Here is a 12,501-nt window from a genome sequence, read left to right on the forward strand (position 1 = left end):
AGCTGAAGGTTACCTTTGCAACCAAGAGTGTTATCATTTCTTTAACAGCTTCTTCAATTAGTTCATCTATTTTTGAATGGTATTGATGCTGAGGAACACAGAAAGACAAATATTAGCATGTTTGGGAGGTGAGGGCATTGCATCCGTCAGTAATTTTTAGAAAACACAATTTATAAAGCAAGCCTGGCCCGTAGACCCAGTTCATTTCCATAGTCCCAGACGCAGCCGTAAGATTCTGACTCCAGGTCTTTGATGAAGAGAGATCTGAAGCTCTTAAAAAAAATTACCAGCCACATGGCTGCTCACCCAAGGCTTTGGATGGCTTTGATATGTGTAGATACATACACACGATTACAAACAGCACGCATGGAATGGCTTCATGGCCTAGCGGTGTATTGATCTGGAACTTACAAAATAAGATAGCACAATAATTTAATACAGGGGATGAAAAGTTATCTTTGGAAAACTGCCGGGGGATGTGACTCAGAATTTGACCAAGACACTATTATGGATTTCTCAAAAACTGTTCTAAAACCCTCTGATACTTGGGGTTAACGCCTCAGAGCCCACTGGTTCTCTAGATATTGACTCAGTGTGGAGGCAACGTTTTTTTTTTTTGTTTTTTGTTTGTTTGTTTGTTTGTTTTCTGAGCCCTTGCGACAGCCACTCATTTTCTCCATTCATGGATACAGAGATCCAGGTTTAGAGCCTCTGCTAAGACTCCTGTTAAGTTTTTCAATTTCTCTAACGGCCGCTGTCGATTAAATTTAAATAGTAATGTGAAAACAAACCCCCACACAAACAAAAATCTGCTGTAAATGCCAGGAAAAAAGGAAAAGCGATTTCAACAGAAAATACTGTATGCCAGTTCCTTGACATTTATTAGATCATTTTAGTATCCATTCGAATTATTCCATATTCCTTAATAAAAAATAACAATGCAAAGCACTGCTATTTGGAAAGGAAAATGCACTTACCCACTCTTTAGCAAACTTTCAGAAGGATGATTAATTAGGAATAGAAAAAAAAAAAGGAACAGTGCAAATAAAGATTAGGACAAAAGGACACATGAGAAAACGAAAATTAAGCAAACCATTCAAAAAGCTATGAAAACATACAGAAATAATAAGCCACGGGAACGTGGTTTGATATTCTGATAACTGGCAATCAGAATTAATGAAAGTGAGTGAAGGGATATGAATTCAGTTAGTTCATTAAAAGTCACAGGGGAATTTTGTTTGTAATTGGAAGACCTAGATGAAGTCCCAGTGCAAAGTTGGGGAATCATGTAGCCTAAGAAAATGTAGTTCAGTTTCCTCATCTGTAAAAGAACAGATTAATACCACTAACTGGTCGCAACCAATGTGGGGGGTAGAAGGAGAACCAAGTACAAACACTGATCTTGGAAAGAGAATGAAGAAAACCCTGTTTAAAGATATTTAGCAGGTCTGTTCTTTTATTTATTATTTATTATTATTATTATTTAAAAGACATTTCCTGGCAGTTCTGCTCTCAGATTCAGAGATCTATTTTTTAAATGTTTATTTATTTGTGTGTGTGTGTGTGAGAGAGAGAGAGAGAGAGAGAGAGAGCGAGCATGGATGGGAGAGTGGCAGATATGGAGAGGAAGACACAGAATCAGAAACAGGCTCCAGGCTCTGTGCTGATAGCACAGAGTCCGACTCGGGGCTTGAACTCGGGACAGTGAGATCATGACCTGGGCTGAAGTCAGATGCTCAACCGACAGAGCCACCAAGGTGCCCCTCAGAGATCTATTTTGAAGGTCAAGTGAGGGTCTAAGCTGTGAAAACACGTCGTAACCATAATTGCAACTCCAATACTATTTGTTCAATTTCATAAAGTAGAGGCCAAGGGTAGGGTGATATGGTCCTTATTGCTCAACTCTCTCATTTTCATTCCCTTTCAGTTGATTAGAGGAAAAACAATAAAGCAAAAAGGGTCCATGTTGCACAGCCCTGATGAAATCAGGACCCACGCTGGCTCTCCCGCTAGCTTCATGAAGGGATTTACTAGTAAGTGGCATAAACCTGAAGCTGAATGCAAAAAACTATCTGCAGAATTCTGCGCTAGAAACACAAAGAAAGATGTCAGAGCAAAAGAATTCAGGAATATTGACAGGGCTCCAAATTCATTTTTAGGTCTTGAGATAAGATCCAGTATCACATGCTTACTTTCCTCCTCATGTGACTGTCTCACTCTGCTTGATTTTCTTTGGATTACTATAAATGATCCACGTTGATTAATTATGAGACTTAACTAACTCAGAAAAGCAAGTTGTAGGCAAAATAATACAATCTGAAATATGAAGCGGGGGGCTTCTAACCCAGCAAAGAACATCAGTGAGAATAGAAACGTTCTCTTGGAACACTTGGCTGACATGGTGAGCAGAGACCATCGTAGTTGTTATCCATGTACCGGGAGAGATACAGGCTCATGGTCTGAGGTGTTAGTAATGCCATTTTTTTTCTTGAAAAGCAAATATGCTTTCTCTTCACAGGTGGGGGAACCTCAAACCTTTTCATTCTGGAAGGAGTCCACACCGAAGTATATGGAGACATGGTGGGTGTTTGGAACCTCCTCCCGCCTTCAATTTTTCCATGACAAACTTGCCCTGACCTCCCTGCAGAGAATTCCACTGTCTCTCCCTTTCACTCTGGACAAATACTGTTATCGTTACTCTTGTCTACGTTCCCCCCCCCCCGTTATGAAAAGGTTGTTTTGATAAATAAACAAAACTTAGTTTGGGAAAGATAGTCCACCAGGGTCATATCCGCTCTGCTTAACATGCACTAAAGGGCTGGATATCAAAGCAGTCCCCATTTTTAGACAAGTAAGTACAAAGTGCACGCATTTCTTTTTACCAAATTCTCCCCAAACTTATTGATTAACCAGCTTTTCCAGGGCAGCAGTGAGCACTTCTTTCTGCTCTTTCTGGGGAGATTATCTGTTCCACGCAGATGTGAAGCTCCGTGAAGGGGAATAAATACCACTGGGGCATCTTTTAATTACCATCCCCACAATAAGATTATCTTGCCACAAAGTCTCTTGAAGTCTGCACCCCAATATGGGTACAAAGAGGGATCCTTCCTATTTTTGCATTTTCCAGTTCCCTCTCCCGGCATCACTGGATTGGCTTTACCCTAGTAATAATAATAATGATAATACCCATAAGTTATATTCTGGGGCACTAGATCATGATAATACCAAGGGAACCACTAATCTTCAATGGTATGGAAAGTTTGGAGTTTACTTCTGCTTCTGATGAGCTAGGCTGCTGCAAATTCACAATCACTTTGTAAAAATCATTCCACTTGACTTCCTGTACTGCACATTTTGCCTTGTCATGGAACAGATTGTGTGTATGTTGTCTTTCTGTTAAGACCATCTGACCTTGGAAATGAGATGAAAACACACTAGACCAAGTGAGAAACTATTTAATACACAATTTCCTTTCTACTGGTGCTTTGAAAATTTTAATGAAAAAATAAATATTTAAGATGGAAATGTATGGTTAACAAATGCTTCAACAGCTGTTTTTAGATGAGACTTTACCCTGGTGATGAAATTAAGGAAGTGATCTTAAAATTGGAGGATACTGTATCACCTGGCCAAGTCACTAGTCTAAAACACTTTGAGGGAGTTGGAATCCAGGTGGAAGCAGGTATTATAACTAGGTCTGGAATGTGAGCTTAATATCCCAAACTCACAAAGTGAAAACTACACAAAAACGTTGAACTTTCTGTCTGTTCTCCCAATTTCCAGTCATCTTTGGCCAATCTCATTTCTATAATTCTGGTGACTTTGGAGATGAATATCCCAATCCTGCAAAGTGAGAAAAATTAAGGAGAGGCTATTTGCATGAGACTTCCCATGCAAGTCTCAAGGTCACAGCCAGCAAGGTCCCTCAGAGGAAGTATAGATATACTGAAAACGGTATCTGGCTTCGTTCAGACTATTCTCGGTCATTTGGTATCCTAAGGTCAGCAGAGCCCTCTAGTCCCATGAGCTGGTCACTTAGGTGTCTCTGATTCAATTATACTAAGGAGAAATGGCATAGCAGTTCTCTCTAGAATGGTCTGGGAAACTGAGTCTAAGGATAAGAGCCAGAGACTAGAATGCAGTATTGGATGAGCCCTTAATAAAGATCATTTGGTCTTGGAGGGGGATGTGGGGGTTCAGAAAAAATAGGAAGTGTTAACCAGCCTCAGTTATTGTTTTCATAAAAAAAGAATGTTGAATTGTTTGAAAGGGATACATGATGTGTTTTCTACTTTATCAAATAGAATACTATCCTGGAAGAAGTAGGTACTGCTGTTTAACCTCAAAAATGTTACTATTTGAGCATATCCCAGACAACGTTCTAATCTGACATCCAGAAATTAGGGAGCTTTATCCTCAGCTTTTACAAGCTACATATCTCTCAAAGGCTGTGGGTTGCATGCTATATCTTTCATTTGATAAATGATGACAGTTAGGTTGTAACAGTAAGGGACTTGATCAAGGTCACAGAGTTTGGCAGCTAACGTATAGCACCCATAAGATGTACTTATTAAGCCATTGGACAACTTGTTCTTCAAGAAAACCAAGACTCCAAGGTTAAGCCAAGGTCATTTTACTGTAGCACAGAAGTGATTAGTGGTAATGGTAAGAACAGGGTCCCCTTGTGACAAAACCTACTTGCTATTTTTTATCATATATCTCCAACTGGGGTCTACGGTTAGACCTAACAAGGTCGTCATGCCCCCTGAAATGTGAAATTGTGTGAAAGTATTTTTTCCCCTGGGAATTGGTTCCATAAATTTCATCAAATTTTCAATGGAGCCTGTGACAACAACCCCTGCCCTCCAACATACACTACTGTCCCCAAGCCCCAGTTCAAAAAAAAAAAAAAAAAAAAAGATAAGCTCAGAGTGACTTGGCTTATTTGGAAGGATTACTTAGCATCTGGCCAGGTATGTGGAGTTCTTTACATGTGGCCACAACTGAGTTGATCTGAAGTCAAAAGAGCTGCTGAGGGAAAAGGAGGCCAGTCTAGTGCAACAACCCTTCTCATCCTGGAATGGTGTCATCCTTGTGAAACTCAGTTGAAATGGACATCTCAGGAAGCTCCAAGGGGAAAGAGATAAATGGGACTCCATCAAACTTAAAACAAAACAAAAACAAAACTACTGTGTTTTAAAGGATACTACCAAGAATGTGAAAAAGGCAATTGGCAGAACCAGAGAAAAGAGTTGCAAATCCTATGTTGCAAACAAAAACAAAACTACTGTGTTTTAAAGGATACTACCAAGAATGTGAAAAAGGCAATTGGCAGAACCAGAGAAAAGAGTTGCAAATCCTATGTATGATAATGGTCTAGTGTCCACAATACATAAAGAACTCTAACAACTAAACAATAAAAAGAATTTAATTTTTTAAATGGGCAAAGGATTTGAATAGATATTTCTTCAAAGGAGATACACAAATGGTCAGTAGGCACATAAAAGTATGACCAACATCACTGCAAATCAAAACCACAGTGAGATACCACTGCACACACACTAGGATGGCTATAATAAGACAGACCACATGACCCAGGAATCTCAATTCTAGGTAGATATTCAAGACAATTGAAATCATAGGTCCACACGAAAACTTGTACATTGAATGTTCATGGCAGTGTTACTCGTAGTAGCTAAAAAGTAGAAACAACTCAAAAGTTTAGGGGCGCCTGGGTGGCGCAGTCGGTTAAGCGTCCGACTTCAGCCAGGTCACGATCTCGCGGTCCGTGAGTTCGAGCCCCGCGTCGGGCTCTGGGCTGATGGCTCAGAGCCTGGAGCCTGTTTCCGATTCTGTGTCTCCCTCTCTCTCTGACCCTCCCCCGTTCATGCTCTGTCTCTCTCTGTCCCAAAAATAAATAAACGTTGAAAAAAAAAATTTAAAAAAAAAATCAAAAGTCTAACAACTGATGAATTGGTAAATATGATGTGGCATAACCAAGTAATAAAACATTATTCAGTATAAAAAGGAACAAAGTGCTGATGCCTTGCAACAACATGAGTCTTGAAAATACAATGTCCTACGAAAGAAACCGGTCACAAAAGGCCACACGAGATTCCATTTATATGAAATGCTCAGAATAGGCAATTCTTAGAGACAGAAAGTAGAGTGGTGGTTACCCAGGGCTGGGGAGGGAGGGTTGGGCAACTATTATTAATAAGTCAGGTGTCTTTTTAGGGTGAAGGAAGAGTCCTAAAACTGATAGTTGTTATGGTTGCATAGCTTTGTGAATTGAATTGTATACTTTAAAAGGCTGAAATATATGGCATGTGAATTAATGTATGGCATGTGAATTACATCTCAATTTTCAGAAAAGGAGCGCAAGGGGAGAAAAATTCATGAGGGACAGAATTTTGGAAAGTTTGAACTCAAAGGGATCTGAATGAACATGAAAAATCACCAAAAGCAGGGTTTTTCAAGTGGGATCTGTGAAGCCTAAGAGAATTCAGGTGGGGAGCAAAGAAATGCAGAGGTGGAAAGGAACCTGGTAGTTTGAGCATGAGGACCCTCTTCTTTGAGCCCCTGCCCTCTGCTTTATCCAGAGCAGCTCTAATCTTATTTGTTTCACATGCTGGCCTTTTTGGTAAGGTTTGAAGAACCGATTCTGCAGCTCAAAATAGCCTGAAATAAATTAGAATAGGGTCATCATTTTACAGATGAGAAAACTGAAGTTCAGATAGGCTGAGTGACTTAACGAGCCTAACCCAAGCCTTCCTCAGGAGGCTGTCCTTCACGTGTGACCCCTAATCGTAACTCCTCCTTGGATCCAAGCCTCCAGACCAACGATTCTCAAACTGTGGTCTCCAGACCAGCCAGCAGCATCAGCATCACCATCACTGGGAAATTGGTTAGAAATTTAAATTCTTGGGTCACACCCCAGACCTACCAGAAACTCTTGGGGTGAGACCCAACCACTGGGTTTTAAGAAGCTCTCTCAATGAGTCTGATGCCCACTGAAATTTTGAGAACCACTGCATTTGCCCCCAGTGCCTAGAACATAACCCCCAAGGAAATGTCCCTCAAAAGGAAGTCAGTTGGGAGCAAAAGTTAACAGGGGTGGCTAAGGAAGCTGATTTGTAGGGAAAGAAGGTTGGAGATGATTTTGCCAGGAAGAGAATATCACCAACCCACGTTTAAAAATGGAAGGTGCCGAAAGAGAAAATAAATAACGAATAAGGAGCAAATATAATTTAGTAAGAATTCTGAGCATGTAAGGCTGGTATCGAAAGATCTGATTTAGGAGCAATTTATGCCAATTGGCAACAACATGAGAGTTGCCAGAAATGTTTCTGAATTAATTCTAAATTGGTATATGAATATCTAGCTGGCTTGAGGCCATCGGAGAAAAATGATCATGATAGTCTTTAATCAAGCCCAAGTTGCTGCTTCTCTCTCCTTTACATTTTAAATACCACTTTGGAATTGGAAACTTAGCAAGGACTAACCTTTTGGTCACAATCAGCTCAATCTAAGGAAACTGGAAAGTCTGTCATTTCTTAAAAATTCAGAACCTGCTGGCTGGGGTTGGGGTAGCAGGGTGAAATAACATTATATATCCTGGAAGTTGCTTGATGCAAGGAAGCGAGCTCTCCTGCTGACCAGATGTTCCAAGTGATAAAATGCACTGCAAATGTGAAAATGACTTACACTCTGGCAAACAGATCTATTGGAGATACCAGCTTAATAAATAAGGTCATCCCACATCATGTGACTTAAAGGAACTTTACGGCCACTCCAACTCCAGTCAAGAATCACTTCCAAGTGACTGGCATTCTTATTAGCACGTGCCTTAGAAATTGACTTAACAAACAGATACCACACATTCATCTGTAGCTTAATCCGCAAATGTTAGAGAATATTTCTGAAACTAGCACACTGGTATAGATGGAAGGAATTTGTGAAGTTTTCTTTTACATGATCAATGGAGGGGGGAAAATGTGTATTTTTTTTTTTTTTTTTTTTTTTTTTTTTTACCTCTTGGCCCATTTCCATGCTGCAAAGTTTTGTTGATTGAGCTTTGGCATCAACCATAACATTAAACATGGTGCATATTGACTGTGGGACTCGAAAATCTGTTGATCGACTGGTTTTTTGCAGCTTAACTTCAAATGCAATCCTGGTTCTATTAAAACAAAGTAGGAAAAGACCAATTCAGCATTCGTGGCGGCAGGTGGAGGAGACATTTTCTGAGAGGTCAGTGAAAAAGAAAATTGAAGGCTGTAATCAGTTTCAATCGACAATGACTTCACATGTGTTCTTTTAAAAATGACTTTCCCAACTAAGGAAGGCCTATTCACGCAGACAGCCACGTAAACCCTTCCTTTCTCGGCAGAACACGGAACACCTGTAGCTCAGGGTATTTCTGTCTATAGTTTACATGCTATGGAGAACCCTAATTGCAGGAGAATGAATGAATGAACAAAAACCCAATTATAGCATTATAGCATATGTAACTTCTCTCACATTGGCAACTGCCTACCTTGAATCACTTCATTAAAAAAACAAAAAACAAAAAAGCAGCTTCTAATCTTCAAAATCTCATGGTGGGGGAAAAATCTTAAATGACATTTGGTGTTTTTTTTTTCTTTTGGTTTTGAAAGAGACCGAAGTAAAAAAAAAAAAAAAAAATCCAATTATTATATGGCTTTAAGGACTAAAAAAATAAGATAGGTAACTTTGGGGAGGAAAGTTCAATTAGAAGGAGTGATATCAGGGGACTTCCAGTATATTTGTTTGCAATGTCTATTATTCTGCAGTATGAGTATATATTTTTTACAAGTGAAAATGGCATAATATACTTACCAATTCAATAATCGTGTAATGGCAAAAGCTTAGAGTGACATAATTTTGACACAGGTCAAATTCTGATCCCAGCAATGTGCTTACTGCTCACAGGAAAAACCTAGTCTGCCGTGGCCAGCTGGTAATACAGGTGTGAGATTTAATCCTTGGTATCAGCATTGTAAAGGGGACCAGTTATATTGTAAAAGGTTTTAGAGAAGTGGGTCACATCATCACATGTCTTGAAAGAAAAGCGCCTGGCTAGTAAGTGGTTTTATTAAAGCTCCTTTCGTCCAATGTGTCTTTTCAGTATTGTTCACGGTCAGGTTCTGGAGATCATGCAGCCACCAGGAAAGCATTGCTTTAGGAGGTATTTGTAGCAGTTTTCTAACAGTGCATAGGAGGACCACACAGCTAGTTAGCTCGGGAAAGGATGCCAGCTTGCTAACACACCCTGAGTGCATGCAGGGAAGCCAAGTATAATTTCTAAGGTTGGAAGCCTAGTTCTTAAGAAAAAAAACTTAAAAAAAAAAAAAAAACCTTAAAACACTCCTATATATTATATGATCATGTTAAAGATAAATGTATCTTGGCTCCTAAAGGCTCGGTGCACTGAAGTAGCTTTCTAATCATGATGATCATTTTAAGCTACGCTGAAAATACATCCTTTTCTGGTTTTGTGAAAAGGATGTCTGATGGGGACTGAGCTGGACAGGTCCCTGTGCTGATCTGAGGCCTGCATGCCAGTTCCGGCCCAATTTGAGAAGGGGAAGTGCTAAATCGCTCCCTTACAAGGAAGTCACCGGCTTCTGTTTCCACAGGAGAACTGTGCACGGCCCTGGGAGGGTGGGGCTGTGCAAAGGGGGAAGCCAGAGGCAAAGTTAATGTGACTTACAGGGCTCCATAGAGCAATGTGCCAGGGACGGTGCAGTCACTGAATCTACGTGACTCTCCCCTCAGGGTTAGGGGGCAATGTGTTGGTGAAATACGGTATCTGATATAGACTAGACTGCAGGCTCTGTCACGCCCATCGAATGAATGATTTAAACTTCTTAGAAACTTGGAAATGAAGAGCACCTGATTGAAACTTTTGGATGTCATGGGGCGCCTGGGTGGTGCAGTCGGTTAAGCGTCCCACTTCAGCCAGGTCACCATCTCGCGGTCCGGGAGTTCGAGCCCCGTGTCAGGCTCTGGGCTGATGGCTCAGAGCCTGGAGCCTGTTTCCGATTCTGTGTCTCCCTCTCTGCCCCTCCCCCGTTCATGCTCTGTCTCTCTCTGTCCCAAAAATAAATAAACGTTGAAAAAAAAATTTTTTTTTTAAATAAAAAAAAGAGAATCTTTTGGATGTCGCATATTTGCATCTATGAAATCATGTCCTTATGTTGATGTCCTTCTAGAACGAGGGCCATCGATTCTGTCCCAAAGAGGAAAGAAAGCCAAAGATCTAGGCTCTACTCATGTAGATTCTATGTCTTCAAATATCCAAGGACTTTTTCGTATTTTACCCTCTGCATCTGGAGGTTGGGGGGTGATATTTGCACTTATATTTGCAGTTGTCTGCTTTTGTCTGGGGCCTTAATTGGAAGGGACATCCAGAAATTTAAGCATCCATCGCCGATGTGCAGGTGCAGTTGACTAACTTTTGTTAACGAAAGGTTACTTCACAGCTATGTACCAAACATGATGCTGGGACCCGGAGGGCCAGGAGCTCAGAGAGAATCAGATAGACTCCCTGCCTGAGAGTGCTCCACACTCCTTGGGGTGGCTGTTCCCCAGAGATTTGCAGTAAGGGAGTCACCGTCTATCTTTCACATCCACATGTCTTCCTGTGGTCTCCCTACCCTACTCCAAAGACTGGCTTCTCAGAAGGGCACGCACATCTTTCTGTACAATCGTGTGCACAGACCGGATGAGGGTAAGTGTTCATTCTAATGTGCCGTAGCCCTGAGTACAGATCAGAAGAGAATTTTTCACCACAGGGGAACTGCCCCACAAGAAGGTTTTGGCGGAATGCTTTGGCCACACGAAAGGAGTTGCTCTTCCTAAAACCGATAGAGGCCATGTAGGAAATGGCAGAATTTGAAATTCTCAGGAAACGTTTTGACCTTGGGTTTGAACAGTAGGTCTGCCTTTGGTTCTAAGAGTGTGAAGACAAGAATAAAACACAAAATGTGGGTCGCCAGGACTGTAAGCTTCCAGAAGTGCCATCAAACACCTGCCCAGATTCCCCACAGCATGTGGCTCCTTTTCTCATTCTTGCTGAGATGCTCACGTGCCTAGAACCATGCTGTTCTTTTGCCCTTGTGGTTCCCAGTTTTGATGCTATTACTTCTCTTTTCTTCCTCCAAGATATAAAACGCAGATCACTCCCAGACAAACCCAGCCCCCATCACCCACAACTGATCCATCAGCCAAACAACACAACATCTGGAGATCTGGAGTGGCCTAGGCTGCTTGTGGTCTCTCCTTTTTGTTTTGAATGGAGGAAGAATAATGGAACAATTATGAACTGGAAAAGGAACTTGGATGTGTGTCTGGGGACAGACAGGGTGATGATAACGATGTTAAACCAGAGGAATTTCATCTCTGTGTCTGATACACAGATATACATACTCCAGGAGGGACGGGCTGTGGTGTCTTATTCTTCGATGGTATGCCAAGAATGTAGCACAATGCCTGGCAGATAGGAGGAGCTAAACAATTTTTGCGGAATGGATGCATATTGTTCTCGTTTTCTTCTCTTCACTTTCTCAGAACATTCTACCTGGGAGCTTCAAGTGCTGCATGCTCACCTCAATCCTATATGCCGCAGCGACAAAACAGGCAATTTGTAGGAAATCAAAATGGCCCCTGATGGATATCTAGTTAGATTTGGGGCAGGACAACTAACAGCTGGCACACAGTAAGTGCTCAGTTCATGTATATAGACCGAATGATGTTGCTGAGGTCTTGCTCACGTTTCTTAAAAGGCATTCGATTCCCACTACCTGTACTGGATATGGCGGCTCCAGAATGACGTGTACTTCTCTTTATTTCATCTAGTTGTCCCCTCCCACATACACTTGTACCTTTAACAAATATTTATTAAGTAAATACTTTGTGTCAGATGCCGCTAGATACCAGGGACACAGAGCAGAATAAGAACACACATGGATCCTTCCCTCAGGGAGCTAAGTGAAGAAACTGGCTGCCATATTGTGTTGGGTTTGGGACAGATGGGTTTGGGGCGGGTGAACAGGAGCTAGACTTGGGTGGCCACCACTCTGGCTGACTTTGACGAGCAATCGCCTTCTCCCCTCAAAAATCCAAATTGCGGCCAATCGAATGAGTGGCCGCCTACCATTCCCCGAGTCAGAGGATAGTGGAGAGGGCATGCAGAGCCTGTCCAGCCACTAGGCTTACCTTTTGACACAAGATTCAATCATGTCACTTGCCATCAGCTTCAGCCGTTGTTCTAGGTGCTTTCCAAACTCTTCTTCGGGCCAGTGCAAGTCCCGAATGAAGGTCTGAAGGGCATCGAGTTTCCAGAACAGATCTTCTGAAGTGCCTGATCCATTACTGGCAGGATAAAAATTAGAAAACAACAGTCACCCACTGGCCTTGGGTTCTGGAAAAGCTGACACAAAGACGACTAGGCGCTAGAAGGCTTAAGGCAAACAG

The 12,501-nt window shown here is 41.5% G+C and overlaps 1 protein-coding gene across 29 annotated transcripts in view; it reads right to left on the minus strand.

Moving 5' to 3' along the window:
• Nucleotides 1–12,501, minus strand: part of CADPS (calcium dependent secretion activator) — a 481,890-nt gene that overhangs the window by 71,752 nt on the left and 397,637 nt on the right. For 16 of the 29 annotated variants that reach the window (XM_045496967.1, XM_045496969.1, XM_045496986.1 and 13 more), the window contains 4 exons: nucleotides 12,244–12,399; nucleotides 8,035–8,182; nucleotides 978–992; nucleotides 14–88 (listed from right to left, as the gene is read on the minus strand). In XM_045496967.1, coding sequence (XP_045352923.1) covers nucleotides 14–88; nucleotides 978–992; nucleotides 8,035–8,182; nucleotides 12,244–12,399 — 394 coding nt within the window. The remainder of the gene's footprint in view (nucleotides 1–13; nucleotides 89–977; nucleotides 993–8,034; nucleotides 8,183–12,243; nucleotides 12,400–12,501) is intronic. The other 13 variants (XM_045496972.1, XM_045496971.1, XM_045496979.1 and 10 more) reach the window with 1 other exon arrangement.

Source organism: Leopardus geoffroyi, chromosome A2, assembly GCF_018350155.1.
Source record: "Leopardus geoffroyi isolate Oge1 chromosome A2, O.geoffroyi_Oge1_pat1.0, whole genome shotgun sequence".
Classification (NCBI taxonomy): domain Eukaryota; kingdom Metazoa; phylum Chordata; class Mammalia; order Carnivora; family Felidae; genus Leopardus; species Leopardus geoffroyi.